General features: G+C 42.5%; 1 protein-coding gene across 1 annotated transcript in view; it reads right to left on the reverse strand.

The window, feature by feature from the left end:
* Positions 1 to 16,549, reverse strand: part of PTPRT (protein tyrosine phosphatase receptor type T) — a 1,692,228-nt gene that overhangs the window by 359,829 nt on the left and 1,315,850 nt on the right. The window contains exon 15 of the mRNA XM_086932257.1: positions 15,417 to 15,552. Within this exon, the coding sequence (XP_086788383.1) occupies positions 15,417 to 15,552 (136 nt within the window). The remainder of the gene's footprint in view (positions 1 to 15,416; positions 15,553 to 16,549) is intronic.

Below are 16,549 nucleotides of genomic sequence, written 5' to 3' on the forward strand. Positions count from 1 at the left end.
ATGTGAGCATGCTGCAAGTGTGAGACTATCTTCATGTGCAGCCAAATAACTGTGCATAGGTAGCCTGGTGCAGATGATACTCTGCATGGCTACATATTTACACAGGACAGCCTTTATAATATTAGTGGATACATATAGATAAAGTTAATGTGATTTACTGTTTTATCTGCAGGGACACTTTGTTATATATATAGGGGGAAATCTGCCTTAGAGTGCAGTCCTACTTCCCTTAGGCCTGTAAAGGCTCGTGAGGTATGAAATTGGGGTAGAAAAGATGCGATAAGTTCAAATTCCCAGGTTTCAAGACTATACAAGTAAATCTAATCAAACATCCAGAATTGTCATATTCTATATCTCATCTCAGAATCAGTGCCCAGATCTTTTTCTCAACCAGCAGGGCTAAGTTAATTACATGTCTCCCCAGGAGAGACTACTAGGGAGGCTACCTCACATAAAACAAGTAATTGATAGTTCATCCCTCAGCACCTGAGGAGGAAGGGGTGGGGAGGAAAATCTGCATCTGTTAGTTGCCTGTCACACTGCACTAGGGCTAGAGACAGCCCAGGCACACTGAGCAAAGTAGGAAGTCCAGAAAACAAAAGCCAACACTGGAAGGGGGTCCTCTTTGAGGTTTTGGCGATAAAGGCACTGGCATTGTTGTCAGTGAGTTGCAGAGCTGAGACCGCAAGAGCAGATGTGACCAGTAACTCCTGAATGATGTCATCTTCAATTGTCCCAGCATGCTGTTAAGGAGGGTTGGGAGATGGGTGGAGAGGTGATGTGGCCGTGGTCCCACAAGGCGGTCCTTTTCCGCCCGCCTTGCGGGACACAGTACAGTGGGGCTATGGCGGCGGTGCTGTGCAGGCACCACCGTGGGCATTATGATGCCTGTCTTTTTCGGTGGGGATCTCGCCACAAAAAGACAGGCGGAGAATGCCTTTGGGGCCCGTTGTGGACCCACGGGAGGTGGGGGATAGGTGCTGCACGTGGCATTTGCATGTACAAGGTGGCAGGCACCATGTATTTTAACATTGTGGCGGGTGCTGCCACCCGCCGCATTGTTAAAATACAGGATGCGCCCGTCACACTAGGGGGCGCATCCTAATTTGTATGGTGAGACCACTGTACCTATGGCTGGTGGCCCCTTTTGCAGCTGTGTTGGCGGGCAGACTTTGTCCGCCGGCCATCGTGATCGGCCCCTATGTGTCTTGAAAGTGTATAAAAAGCACATAAACATGTTATGTTCATTTAAAAATGCTTTATGGATATAATAATATTGACAATGATTTCTGTTCAAGGATGATATGCTTTATTGATATTAAGAATTGCAATTACATTTAGTTACTATTGATTATTACATTTATGCATAACATTATTGTGTCTTTAACATGTGGCTTTTTGTTCCCTAATATGGTGAACCCTTGATAAAGGCAATAGGCCCGTTTTGTTTAAAGTAAGCATGGGCGGAAAATCCGTTTCGCTCGCGGATTTTGCGGATTTTCGGTAAATTCGCAATCCGCGAGATTCGCAAATCTCCCGCAAAATCCGCAAATCCGCGAGCAGCGGATTTTATGGCTTGCTCGCACTGTTCGCGTGAGCTCGCGGCTTCCCAGTACAACTTCGCGCCCAGCGAATAAGCGCAAAATTGCAGAAATACGATCTTAGCAAAACTGAAACTACTTACCAGGTTCAAAAGTTCAGGCTCATCATTAGTAGCCATTTCCTGTAGTGCTTCCTGAGGGGCCCCTCCAGAGTTCAGTTGCCAGTTGCAACTATTATGTGACCCTGCTCTGAACCTCAGAATAGTTACAGATATGCCACAAAGGTCCTGAATTACAGCTAAGGGAGACAAGCAGGAGCCAGGCTGGAAGTTCAAATCCATTAATCAGCCCCTAATTCATTATTGTCAGTTGGGGCAGGGCAGGTGTTGTAACTAATTTTGCAACAATGAAAGCACTTAGCAAGTGCAAAAGATCACTAATCAGGAAGCACTAAGGAAGCAGGTGGCAGCTAAAAAAATATTCTGTGACACATTAATCAGCCCCAAATTAATTCAGGTCACTTGAGGCAGGGAAGGTGTGCTTGCTTTGCAACAATAATGCACACTGACTGGACAACCAGAGGGTGCTGTGATGAAACAGAGGGTGACATGGGTGGGCCAGAGGGTGGCATGAGTAGTCAGAGAGTGGCAGTGGTGACAGAGAGTGGCAGTGATGAAGAAGAGTGTCCCAAACAGGCTGGACACGTAGAAACAACAAGTTCGCGAAACTTGCGACCCGACAGGTAAGTTCGCGTTTGCGAAATTGTACAAAACCCTCGCAAACTGGCAGAAACCCGAGCGAACACACAAAAAAAATCCGCAAATTCGCAAGAATTCGTGGATTTTGCGAATTGCGAGTTCGCAAATCCGCAAAATTCGCGAACGCGAGATTCGCAAAATTCGCCCATGCTTAGTTTAAAGCGATACTCCCTATATTGTGATCTGCTGTCTGGTATAGATGAGGGTACTATGATTTTGATGGTGGTCAAATCTGATTGTGGAGTGTCATCTATGGTATCTTCAATCTATCTTATGTATACATTTGCAAATTATTTTGTAGTATTTAGTAGTGTGTGTGTAATAAATGTTTGTTTTTTCCTTTTCCAAAGTAAAAGTACTGACTGGAAAATCATTTAGTGAGTGTTACTATTGTGTGCCAGTAAATGTGATTACCAACCCACACCACTCCCTGGGAGTAGGCATTGGTCTTCTCTGCTTCGTGACCCTGAGCGTGTCAACAGCTACAATGGGGTGCTTGGTTCCCAGTAAGGGGAAATTGTGCACCTATTACTTGCACTGGACTCACAACGTGCACACCTAATAATACAATTTCCTACATTAACCCTTATCTTTTTTGTCTGGTTTTGGAACTCCGTGCAATTTACCCCTGTTACCCAGTAGACAGGTGCCTGTGCTTCCCCTTTAAACATGTTTAAATTGCAAATTTCTAATTGATATATTTAATTTACATATAAGTCCCAAGGATGCTGTACAAAATGTACCAAGGGATGCCATCTAATACAGTGGCAATGCAAATATGGCTTTGAGCCTACCACTGTTAGCCTGATTGCTTCAGTGTAAAAAATGGAATTCAACTCACTAAAAAATACCTCCTTTTTAAATATGAATAAGTTACCCTTATGTAGGCCATGTCACCCGAAAGATGGAGTGCATGGTGTTTAAAAGTAGGACATGCTGACATTTTATGTTATCAAATCTTACAGTGACCCAAAACCTATTTTCACCATGGCAGACCTACCTGTCCTATGTAGAAAACTAGACTATATATGAAAAATCCTAATGTTATATCTTAGGAATGAGACTAGCTGGAAAAATAATGTCTTAACTATTTTTATTAGGTATTATGATCCAATTCAATAGTGAATTCATATTTTTAATAAATATTAAAGGAAAGTATTTTTTAGAAGGTTACATTTTTACTGCTTAAAGTTCCTGCATGCTAAGTTTGCATTTGTTTTCCATTTTCTGCCAGCCAGTAATTAGCATTTGAAGAGGGGTGAAAACTTCCCACAGAGAAAAGAACAATGTCCTGGGACTCTCAAGGTGTTGTTACCTTAATAGGATGACTAGTGGGGTTTGGCCCAGGAATGAGATTAACTTCAAAGAGGCCTCTCCATTCACAGTCGAAGGCTAGCTTAAATGTGAACAGGGCACTTCTTTCGTCCCTCCTCCAGACAGACTCCAATCACAGTGGGCTTCTTTTTGAAATTACAGTGTCAAATCCTGGTGGAGTAGCCAACCCTCCTTGACAGGCCTGCTGAAATTAACATATAACACTGTAGGTGTACTAGAAAACCAGGAACACAGGATTGTAAAACATTTCTTTTGCACCCACTGTCTGAATGCTGGGAAACCATGCTTTGGTCCAACAGACCTCTATCTTTGGGGTTACTGGGGATACAGTGACTCCTCCCAATTGTTTTTTAGTGTTAGATATGCGAGGACACTAGCATTACCATAGTCCACTATCCACACACATCCCCAGCCCTCACAGCCCATGTTTTGTGTGGCCGAAGCCATCTGCCCTCATGAAAATTCCCAAATTTAGTGCAGTTGGGCATGGGATATTTTGCTCCATTTGTTATTTATTTATTTGTTTATTTGCAAAGTTTTATATAGCGCTGGCTAGACCCGGAGGTATCAGGGCGCTTTACATGAGGATCAGCGATTTACATGTTACAGAATTACATCAATTAAAGGAGCCAAGTAAAGACATAGGAGAAAAACATTAGATTACACAATAATATGGGTAATTAACGCATATTATAGCCAAGGCACGGGGAAGAGGCTGGGAAGGGGAGGAAACACAGCGGAGAGACAAGGAAAACAGTGTCAGATGTCCGGCTGGGTAGGAGACGGCCGAGATGTTGAACCAGAGCCAAACTCCTCTATAGCTGCATAGGACAGCTCCACCGGGCATCGGCCAAGGTTGCTCGGGTTCCGCTGTAAGTACGAACAGTTAAGGTATCCGCCCAGGGGGCATCATCATAAGTCCATCAAAGCAAAGGTCCCTGTGTTTCTGGGAAATGCATAGTATAGCCAAGACAAGGGGAAGTGGCAGGGGAGGGAAGGAAAATACAGCGGGGAGATGAGGAACACAGTGTCAGATGTCCGGCTGGGTAGGTGCCGGCCGAGGGGGTGAACCAGAGCCAAACTCCTCTATAGCTGCATAGGACAGCTCCACCGGACATCGGCCAAGGTTGCTCGGGTTCCGCTGTAAGTATGAACAGTTAAAGTATCCACCCAGGAGGCATTGTCATAGTTCCACCAAAGCCCCGGTCCCAGTGTTACTGGGAAGCTCTGACCGGCTCGTCCTCCAGCTCGCCCCCAGGTCAAGAGTGGGGAGAGAAGAGATGCAAGAGACAGTTCCAAAGTCTGTAGATTTGTGGGAAAACCCATCGTTCTTGCCTTCAGTCCACTTGTCAGGAGTGAAACTAAAGAGGAGTTGTGAATAGAAACCTGATCCTCATCAGAATTTAGTCCTCAATAGGCCCCCATAGTGACATTGCAGATATTGCTTCTGGGTGCCATTTTAGAGTCAGGCACTTGTTCTCCCTGTATCAGTCATCACATGTACAGATGACTGCTTTATGTTTGTTAATAGATTCCTTTAGCCCGCATGAGGTCCATCACGTTTTACGTGATTAAAACCAGCAAAAACTTGAAGAACGACGTTCATACATTTCACAGGGCTCTAACACGTTGCAAATAGCATTTGCTATAATGAGCATTAAAACCCGGAAAATGGCAGGGCAAGGTAATACCCATGTCAGGGTATACCAGAACATATAGTAACTAAAGTGAAACTAAAATCCTGACATCCTTGGCTGTATCAAAAGAAGAGAGAAAAGTCCAACAAAACCTAATCGAGTGTGATCATTTAGGCCACTATGTTACATGATTTCAGAAATTATAAGTCACTGTTCACTTTGCTGTCATTTTAGGCATGAGTCTATGAACTTGGAATGCACGTTTAAACCAGTACTCTAACATATTCGAATACAATTTAAACCTTTTCCTTACATCAGAAAAAAAAACCTCCTCATGAAAATACAGCATGAAAAGAGCTCCAACTTACACCCACATACAACATTTGATTTAATCTCAGTAACCAAGAAACAGGTCCCCATCGATTGCAATTCATGTAAAAGTAGCAATGTAGGGTAAACTCTGGGATTCTTAACTAATTTTAAAAGTTTGAAAATGCTGGTCACTCGTGGCTGTGGGTTTAACCTGGTGTCACACCAAGAACACCTACTTTCCCCAGAGTTATCAGGCTGTTGAATGATGGGATTAAAAATTTGAGATGACAAATTCTTTAAAGAGACAGTACATCCCTCAGTCAAATTCATTAGATGAGATCATTTTAGAAACAATACTTCCATGCTGAAAGTAGTGGGCTATGCTAGAGAAACACAGGCTCACTTTATACTCCTACAATGTCTTGTGCGATGCATAGGGAGCATCATTATTGGCAAAGCAGTGGCGGCAGGCCTGCTTTAAATGTGGTGAGGGAATTATACCCTCTTCGAAGGAGACCGAGTGAGTGAACTGATTTCCATTAAGGATGTTCAAGGCAATTTTGCCGCTAGAAACTTCTCAACAAAAACAAGGTCAAATAGTGCAATTTTCAGCACAATCAGAGGATACATTGACTACACATTCAGAGGTTCTGTAGGGACAGTATAAAAATATCCCAATAATTTTGGAGTTTGCCAGCCAAATCCTACTCCCCTTACACGAGAGTTGTGATTAACGCTACTTCAAAGGATATTGGTGACAAAATAGTTGGTATTTTAGTTGTTTCACTAAAAGCCTCTAAAGAGGTATATATGCTGCATTGAAGTAAAAAACAAATATTATAATGCAACGTTACATAGCCTATCTTTTCGCAAGTAGCTTAAACCATCACAATATTTTTAATTGTAAATCTTCTCAGTAGATTCTCTCTCATGTATTATAAGTGAGAATCAAATTGGAAGGGAAGTGTCGAAAATGCTAAAATTATGCACATTTCATTATCATCAGCTGTTGAAAGGAGAGCTAGAAAAATCGTACAGAGTCGCAAAGCAGTGTTACTGCTCACTTACAAGAAAATGACGGGGTCAGACAAGAAACAGATGACACCAATCTTACAGCAAAGTTTATATCATAGAAAGCTTTATCACCATAGATGACGAAATACCTTCACATAGATGATGAAATGCCCTCACCCAAGCCATGACATAACTGCTACAGCAATAAGAGGCCACTAGTACTAAAGAACAATCAGCATCTACTTTGTATACTCCAAAAAATGCAATAATTTAGTCTGTAATATTAGCATGCTAGTTTCCGAAAAAATAGACACATCTCCAAGAAATTCAAAGGTTTCATTTATTAAATAATCTGTGTTTCTCCAGAAGTGAAGCATATCAGGTTAATAAAATGAAAACAGTATCATCCCCGTCTTTAGTTATCAGAAAATAAAGGTTTGTTCCTTAGACATCGACGAGGCAAACACATGTATTACTGCCACACGTGGATAGATTAAGCCTTTCAAATCCAGACATCATTATCTGGGTATGCCCACAACATTTCAGATATGAGTCATTATTCTGCTTTAGATAGGAAGAATATTTTCAAGAATGCCCACTGTATGTAAAGGATGGACAACTAAGATGCTCGGAGTAGCCAGGATGTTGCTGCAAATGGCTATAACATATCAAGCATGGGCCTCCATTTTACCAGAAATAGCAAAATTGTTCTTAAGAATAAAAAAATTGGTTTAGATGTTGACCCTTATCATATCAGTGATAGCCTGAATGTTGCTAAAAACGACCGTGATGTCAGTTATGGGCTACCATTATGAATTGCATGGCCATAATTTGTCCAGGGAGGGTGACTGTTCTGCCAAGGAGAGGCAGAATGGTGCCATAAATGCAGACAATATGTCAGGTATAGCTATTTTCATACCACAAATATCTAGAAAGTTACAAAGTTATGTTCACACCAGATTAAGAAAATATTGCAATATTCCATGGCCACCACCCGATAACGTCACCATAGTAATCACTTTCCTGGCAGCTCCCCAACAGTCAACACAGTACACAGGAAGGCATGCAGTCAGACACACTCACACAACACAGGGACATGCTCACCCATATACACACATGATTTTACATTTAATAATGAACACATGCACACACAGGTACACGTACATTGGTGGAAGCAAAATACACACACATTTTTGTATCTCTGCCCTCTTCACCTTCACTCTTACCTCCCATCTAGCATAATGATTCTGTCTCCAGGTTTGGCAGCTCCAAGATAATTTCCTCCCAGCTCTATGTCATCATCCTCATTTGCAAACAGGAGAGAAGTGGTTGATGAGACGAGTGAGAAAAAGACCCCCATGTCACCCGCAACATTATGCTCGTACTCAGTAATGCAGATGTGAGTCCAGCTGCTTTCTATTGCCTGAGCATTAAGAAGTCAAGTGACTTTCAGGGGACAGACCAAGAGCCAACAGGTAGGAGTGCAAGGAGCAATCCATGTGCAGGTGGTGGAAAAGGAGGCAGGCAATGGAAAAGACGGTGGTACTTACAGACAGAGCTGGCTTTAGCGCTGGTTGCACGCTGTGCGACAATGTTTGTTGGCTCCCCCCAACAACCATCTTCACCATGGATTCCCTCACTACCACCCTTTAACAGTGCCCCTCACGTCTCTATAACCACTCACTCGCTGAGATGCATTTAATTAGGTTTATAATGCTGCTGATACCAGTGCAGGGTGTCAAAGCACTTTACATCGAGCACACACATCATACAGAGACAATCAATCACACATGTGTAAAATGTGTAAATGAGTGTATAGGAATGTTACATAAGCAATACAAGGTGTAGGAGTCACATGTCATCCATACTCGTAGACAGTACAGTTTGAGAGTGCTTGGTCTGGAGAAGCACAAACTCAGCATTTAAAACATAACATTATAGTTGGGGGTTACATTTAATAATGAAAATAGATTACATTTTTAACCAAAATGAACGTATTTTGCAATATTAGAATAAAGAAAGGCTGGGGGGAAAGCAGAACGCTTTCAAAATCTATACCTTGCAGTTTGCATGCAGTTCTTTGATGATAGTTTTTTAGCTCACTGTTCTATATTAGAATTTTAACTTATACACTGCAAAGAACAAAAGGATTTCTCTGACAAAAGCACTGACCTCTTTAGATTATATGCACGTTGTGTTCTGCACAGTAGACATACTTTGCATCAGGCTTATTAACCCACTTCACTACTTTTGGTTGAGTTAAAATTTCCACTAAATGAACTCCAATCTCACTCCAGGAAGAACATTCCTCACCGGAATTATCTAGACATTTTTATTGTATGAAAATTGCTGGACGCACAGTACGTGGCTGCAGGTGCTTCTAAAATTATAACATATTTGCAAACACGGCACCCCCACAAGTCAGCGCCCATTGCAATGGCACCAGCCACACCGTCATAGAGCCAGCCCTGCGTACAGACAACAATGGAGTGTCACAATCTGTCATTGAGAGGTCCCATGTTCTCCTCCCATTCGCCAACCCCTATATGGGATCTGCTATTGGCAGAAAATGGGAACGTGGGGCCTGATCCAGCAAAGACAGGGGTACAGGGATATGAAGCATTGAGCCTGTGCCTCCAATAGCAGTTCCCACTGGTATGTTAGTAATGACATTCATGCAATGGTAGGTCTATCTGCTCATTAATTATACTGTAAGAAGAAATTAGGACTTGATGCATCCACTTGTATGCTGATATTAACACCATCAATGCTGGTCTTATTTCTCTCCTGTGCTGGGCCATAATAAAAACGAGTGTGGTCATGACGAGCTCAGCTCATCATGAGCACAGGAGCACTGTACTGCATGACGAGCTGAGCTCGTCCTGAGCATCGAAGGGGTTAATACTTTTTCACTGAAACACAGCAATCCATATGCTGATTTATAAAGAGTCCATTATTTGCATCTTAACTACATCTTTGGTTCGAGTACAGCTGAGGTCTGAGACTAAGGTCAGAAACTTTCTCAAACTGGGACTGGAAAAAATGGCCCATATTGGCAGTGTTGGTCTGACATCACTGTTGTCACATATACACATACAACTTGTTAGAAATGTGGTATCTAGTTTGATGTTGTTTATACCTTGTTCAAGTAGGACCCTCACTCTAGTCACAGTAAGGGGATTACACAGCTAAAATAACCTGTGCTCACCCCCTTGGTCCGAGAAGCAAGGCTTATCTCAGAGGCAATGTGTAAAGTATTTGTACAAACACACATATTAACCCCTTCATTGCGCCCGTCGGCCAACGGCCATTGCGAGCACTACCTCCATAGTGCTACGCAAGTGCGTTGGCCAATAGGCCTCGCCCACTAAATCAATCCGCTGCACCGCCGCAGAATTCGCACCGCGGTTAAGCGGTTAATACAGTGAAAACACTACAAAAGAACACCACACCAGTTTAGAAAAAAAATCAATATTCATCTGAATAAAATAGGACCAAAAGGACAAATATCCAACCTACACATATCAGGATATCACTTTTAAAAGGTCAAAATATTTCAATCGATAGGAAGCAATGGACACGTCACTTTTAGCACAAAGTACCTGGGACAGGAAACAGCGTTTACAACGCTGGTAATACCACGCGGGTAGGTTGCAATATGGACGTGACAACATCTGCGTTGTTACCACCCATTGAATTACATCGACTTGCGCTATATGGCGTGCAACATCAGGGAATGTGTTGTATTTTAAATCCATCACATTCCCTGCTGTTGCGCTAACTGGTTAGGAATAGTAAGTTATACTATTCCCAAGTTCAGCGTGCCATCTAGTGCAAGTCGTAGAAACGACTTGCGATGTAAAGCCATGCGTGGTAACAATGCGGACGATGTAATGTCCGCATTGTAACCTACTGCGTGGTAATAGCACGCATAGAAACGTCATACATTCACCTGAAACATATCAAAATGGAAACAAGAACATGGGAGGTGAGGCACCAGAAAAGCAAAGTGATGCATCAATTCCTTACTCTCAGGAGAGGTTATGTGTTAGGTTCTTACTGTCATTGTACATGATGAGTCACTTCCTTACTGCAGCGCAGTGGAGGGGATGTGTCAGTTTGTTACTGTCAGGAGAGGCGATGCATCGGATCCTTACTGTGAGGGGAGATGATGCATCAATCTCCAGACATGCATCCTCGGTTCTTTACTGCTGGGCAACCTCGATTAAGAGCTTGGCATCAGGGAACAATGCTTCAAAAATCCTAATGCACTGTGTTGATGCGGCGGCGGTCCTGCAGGTGCTGCGTCAATTTCATAGCTGTGAAGCAGGTGATACTTTAGCCGCACAGCAGGGCCTGCGTCAGAGTTGGAGCTGGTACCACGGATGACAGTGACATGGTGTTCGGGATTCGGGCTGGGTGGATCTTTCAGCCGCCCAGCAGGCACTGTGTCTATCTTCACCCACACAGCGGCGATTTGACGAGTTTTCAACCGCGCTGCAGTGCTGCATCAGAAAAATGGGCACTGATAGTCGGAGCATGGATTTTCTTCTTGGGTTACAAGCTTTTTTTTTCACGGGCCCAGGAACTGGATTTGGCACCACATGGCAAGTCAGGGCTCTCAGCAGATGAGCCCAGGCATTGGTAGGTGCAGTCTTTGATGGCCCTGAGACTTCTTAACATGAGGTAACCATGCACAAGTCCTTGGAAAACCTTGGAAGCAGGATGTAGAAAGCAAAGTCAAGTCCTTTCACTCCCAGGACAGAGGCAGCAAGCAGCGGGTCAGCACAATAAAGCAACAAGCAGATTGTCAGTCCCTACTACAGCATCCGGCTCTTCTACCTGGCAGAATGGCCTTTTGTCCAGAAGAGTTCTGAAGTTATGGTGTCACAGCTCCGATACTTATACCAGTATCTGCCTTTGAAACTTCAAAAGAAAGTCTTTGCAGAGCTCAAGACCCTGCAAATCCCGGACCTGGCTACAGACACACTTCAGGGGGGTGGAGGCAGCTTTGTGTGAGGATAGGCACAACCCTATTCAGGTGTCAGTGGCAACTCCTCCCACCTCTGCTGATGGGCCAGCAGGGTATGCAGGGTACACCTCAGCTCCCTTTGTGTGACTATCTAGAGTGAATGCACAAACAGCCCAACTGTCACCCTCCCAGAGATGTGGGTTCCATATGCAGGCAGAGGCACAGAATGGTAGAGCAAGAAAATGCCCTTACTAAATGTGGCATTTTCAAACACACAATTTTCAAACAAACTCTTCTAAAGATGTATTATTGAATTGTGAGATCAGGGACCCCGTACTCCAAATCGCTATCTCTTCTACATTTGAATATCCAATTTTGAAGATATTACAAGGCAGCTCCAATGATAACCTGTGGGAGAGAGTCCTTGCAATAGTGAAAAATGCTAATTGCAGTATTTCACTATCAGGATACGTAAACCACACCAGTACATGCGCTACCTTTTACATACACTGCACCCTGCCCATGGGGCTATTTTGGGCCTACCTTAGAGGTGTCTTACATGAAGTAAAAGGGAAGGTTTAGGCCTGGCAAGTGATTGCGCTTGCCAGGTCGACATGATAGTTCAGAACCGTACACACAGACACCACAGTGGCAGGTCTGAGACATTTTTGCAGGGCTGCTCATGTGGTTGGCACAATCAGTCCTGCAGACCCACTAGTAGCATTTGATTTACAGGCCCTGGGCACACTCAGTGCACTTTACTAGGGATATACCAGTAAATCAAATATGTCAATCATGGATAACCAATCACCAATCCAATTTACATGGAGAGAATGTGCAATTTAGCACTGGTTAGCAGTGGTAAAGTGGTCAGTGTCCTAAAACCAACAAAAAGCAGTGAGAAAAATAGGAGGAGGAAGACAAAATGTTTTGGGATAACCATGCAAAAAGGGTCAGGTCCAACACTTCTTTTGAGGAAATCTGAAAGTACCCACCTCTGTAGACCCAGTCTTTGTATCTACCCAGCTCTCCTGCACAGCTATTGCCTGACTCAGCAGTGGGAATGCAATTGACCAGTTTGCCATTCTTATGCCCTTCCCTCCTACTGTAGTATTGGGCCTCAACCTTTAATCTCTAAATTCTATGTTGATGAGCCAACCCAACACATCAGACTTGGGGAAAGAAACACATGTGCTTTCTTACACAAATACACACACCCACATGTACACATGCACACATCCATACACACGCACACACATTATCATTACAAATGATCAAAAATAGAGCTAAGTATTAAGGAGAGTCAGCGAAGTTGGAGTACACATACTTTTGAAAAAACCCAAAATATTAATATCCTTCTGTCAAATTTCCCAATCTAAAGCATTTTCAACACGTCCTATTTTTTATTCTACTTTTGTATTGTTTTGTCTTACACGTCTTATTTTTTACTCTACTTTTGTATTGTTTTGTCTTAACTAGCCTTTCTTCTATTGACCTTCCTTCATCCCAAAAACATGAAATTAAATGAGAGAACACAAGTGGTCCTTATTTAGTGCAAGAGACGTACTCTTCAATGTGCCATAATAAATGTAAAAAAAACTGTGGCATCTTCTTACCCTTTCCGTCAGCAAGTTTAAGTGCTTAAGAGGGCAAGGTTACTACTAGCTTTGTACAGTTGCAGGTGGAAAATAAAAGAAGTTGTTGCTTTCTTACTTTCTCCTTTTTGTGGTAAAATTGCGCACTACATTTCTTGACAATTTTAACCGCCTAAGTATGAAAGCTGTTTTGTATAAAAAACAGTTAAAAAGTAAATTGGAAGAAAATATTTTTATGATTGACAAACCAATGAAAAGTTAACCGCTATCAGTAAAGAATACATATTTCATTTTTCGAGAAGGTTTTGGTATTTCGCATCACAAGTATTACAACAGAGTCAACAAAGGCTGCAATCCTCAATCAATAAATTAGAATTAGAATTGCAGACCGTATGCACTCCTAAGCAACAATCATGCAAGAAAAGAACGTCTCTCTTTTATTTCATCCTAGGTTAAAAAATAGCAAACACTGCTTGCGAAATGCTGTCAAAAGGGTGTTTCCCTGAAAGACCAATTGCCTCTTTTATGCGTTAGTGGGTGGTCCGCCAGCATTCTAAGTCTGTAAATGCACTAGCCTCTGGCTGGTCCCCTGTGGACCGGCCTTCTGCCATATTTAAATATCGCTTCCTGCCTGGTGGGGATCTCTATGTCTTCAATGCAGCCAACTGTGTGATAGATATACTCAAGGCACAGTAGACTGCTACACAGGATACATGTTTTTGGCTTGCCTAGACATTTTTCTATTTTGTTTTTCATCAATATACTCACAAAGTCGAAGTTCGTAACTGAAACCCCCAAAATGAATGACTGGCAAAGTGTAAGCGGTCTCCCTGTGCAACAGGGCAATTGTTTGTTTTCCCTGGCCATGTGGATAATGCCTCGCATGGCAGATTCAGGCAGTGAAATCCACTGACAGTTATTGCTCTGCCATAAATAGGGTTTGTAGCAGTTAGAGAGACTTGTTAGGTTGTCATATGTGTAGGCGAATTGGGTTCAAAGGCAGACAGGGTTTACCTATACACCAGTTAATTAAATTTCAATGAGGTCATAGATGACGGCTAACCCACACTAGCAACAGCCATTTGAGCTCAAAGGCCCTCTCTACGAGTACCCAGCTAATCCTTCCACTGCCCTCGCACCCCCCAACCCAAGTTCCCAATAATAGTGAAAGATGTAACTCCATAAGGTTAGAGTTATTCGGGGACTGCAATGGAGAACTAAGGGTCTCCTTACAATTGAGTAATTACCCTTAAGATCAGTAATTTCACTGGTAATTCCATATTTACCCCCACATTTACACTCAAGATCCTGGTTGCCTTTGGCAACCAAAAACGTCATCTTAAAACAAAGTGATCTGCAGTGTTCCCATGGATCTCATAAATACTGGTATCAGCCACATTAAAATTAAAAGGCCACTTGTTAATATGGGTCAAAGAGAGCTCCACTCAAAACACCTAAGGACATAACCGGAAAGCTAACACACACACAGCTTCTGAAAACTCTTAGTAACACCAAACCCACAAGCACAAAGTAAGTACTGAGCCACAAAGAACTTATCGCAAGACTAATCATCAACATTGAAAAATAGGAAAAAAGAAATGAGCATTACAAATATTAGGCTAACTCCACACAGATTAATATAACAGACATCATTCAATCACATAGAGCTCGCAAGCCCACAAAAATAAGAGTCAGATCAGTCAATAACCGGAAATTAAGTTATCTACGCCGAACTGAACTTACATTATTTCTAGTTATGCAAGCACCAAGAGAGCTCCTAGACTTGCGGTGCTTAGAATAAAAAAAAGTCTAAAAGCTCAGAGTAAGAGCTATGAGCATCATAGAGCATATAGAAGTATAGAAAGTAATACAAGGTCTACCTTAACACCAGCCAGGCGAGTAGCGAACACTGCAAGCAAGATGGTGCTTACAGTTACACCACATCTACAAGCAAGCATATGGCAAAGACTATATATGGAGCCTGACAGCAGCACTGTATATATGAGCTCGGCCAAAGAGAGGAAGCTCTTTTGTCCGGCACAATTTACAATGGCACTAGGTTGGCAACATGTGTTACTGTGGTAGCTATGGTACATGGCCAGTTACACAAATAGAACATAGGGGCTTGCAATCTGCAAAACAGGTGCACCCTATTTAGAGGTGGAAGTTGAGACATGTGGGATAGTGGAATGAGGTGGTACATGAGAAGTAAAAGAATGAGCTACAGATGGACCACATAAGAATCCTCCTACCTTCGCTTGATGGTGAGCATGGCCCCCAGGAGGATGATCACAAACATCAGAAGTCCAGCAATCACCCCAGCCATCTTCACTGTGTTGTCCACCTGCTTTTCTGGCTCCACCGCATTGGAATTCTGAGTCGAGGCACCTGGATTGGAAATGTAAACAGCAAATCAAAGTTCTAGACAAGCCCATAATTCACTGGCACTTTTGCAAACAGGATAAAGTGGTGCCAACCCAATATTCTTAGGGCCTTATTTAGTGTTTGGCAGATGGGATACTCATTATATTGTATGGCACGTCTAATACACAGATGGGACATCCAGCACAGCTTTAAAAAGTATCCCATGCACCAAATTCTAAATAAGTCCCTTCAGTAGGACATTTGCTTTTTTCCCTGTTGCTTTAAGATCACAAGGTTTACACTTACATTGCGGGTCTGTTTCAGCTGAACAGGGAATAACAGAATAAAGAACGAGACTTGCACTGAAGCATATTCATCAAGGGTGCTGGACCAGAAATGCCATTATGTCTTGGAAAAGGGGTCAATTGGAAGTTTCTAACATGTCATGAGTGGGATGAACAGCAGAAAATGAAAACTTGTCATGAAACTATGAAATAGTCCGCTGACGTTCCTTTAGAAAAGCTGTGCCTTGGGATTTATAATGTCTAAAATATTGAGCCACTCTAATAAAATCATTTGGCATTTCCTGGTTCAACAATATCTGATTTGCCTTTAGAAGAACACAAGGAAAAGATACACGGAATGGAATTTAAAATAGAGCGACTAAGAACTAATTAAATGTTAGCTCATCTCTGGCCCCAGATATGTTAGTAGAATGAAAGGGCTGCACGCAAGGGAAGTGGAGCAAGGGATGAACTTAGGAGATAACCACAGGCTTGGGAACAAAGTAAAAAGTCAATGCCCTTACTTTAGGTGCATTATTTTCAGTTGTTTGTCACCTTCTAAGGAGGCAACCATAGCTTGAGGCTTCAGAATAGAATGGGCTTTCAACACAAAGTGAGTTCCCCTGATATGTGTATGAATGATTCAATTAAACATGTTTCTGCTTCAGTAAATTTGCAGTGGGTGAGCAGACACAGTTTACCTAATGAATATATGTACCCAGGGTTTCAGACTTTGA

This window comes from Lissotriton vulgaris, chromosome 7, assembly GCF_964263255.1.
Source record: "Lissotriton vulgaris chromosome 7, aLisVul1.2, whole genome shotgun sequence".
NCBI classification, from domain to species: Eukaryota; Metazoa; Chordata; class Amphibia; order Caudata; family Salamandridae; genus Lissotriton; species Lissotriton vulgaris.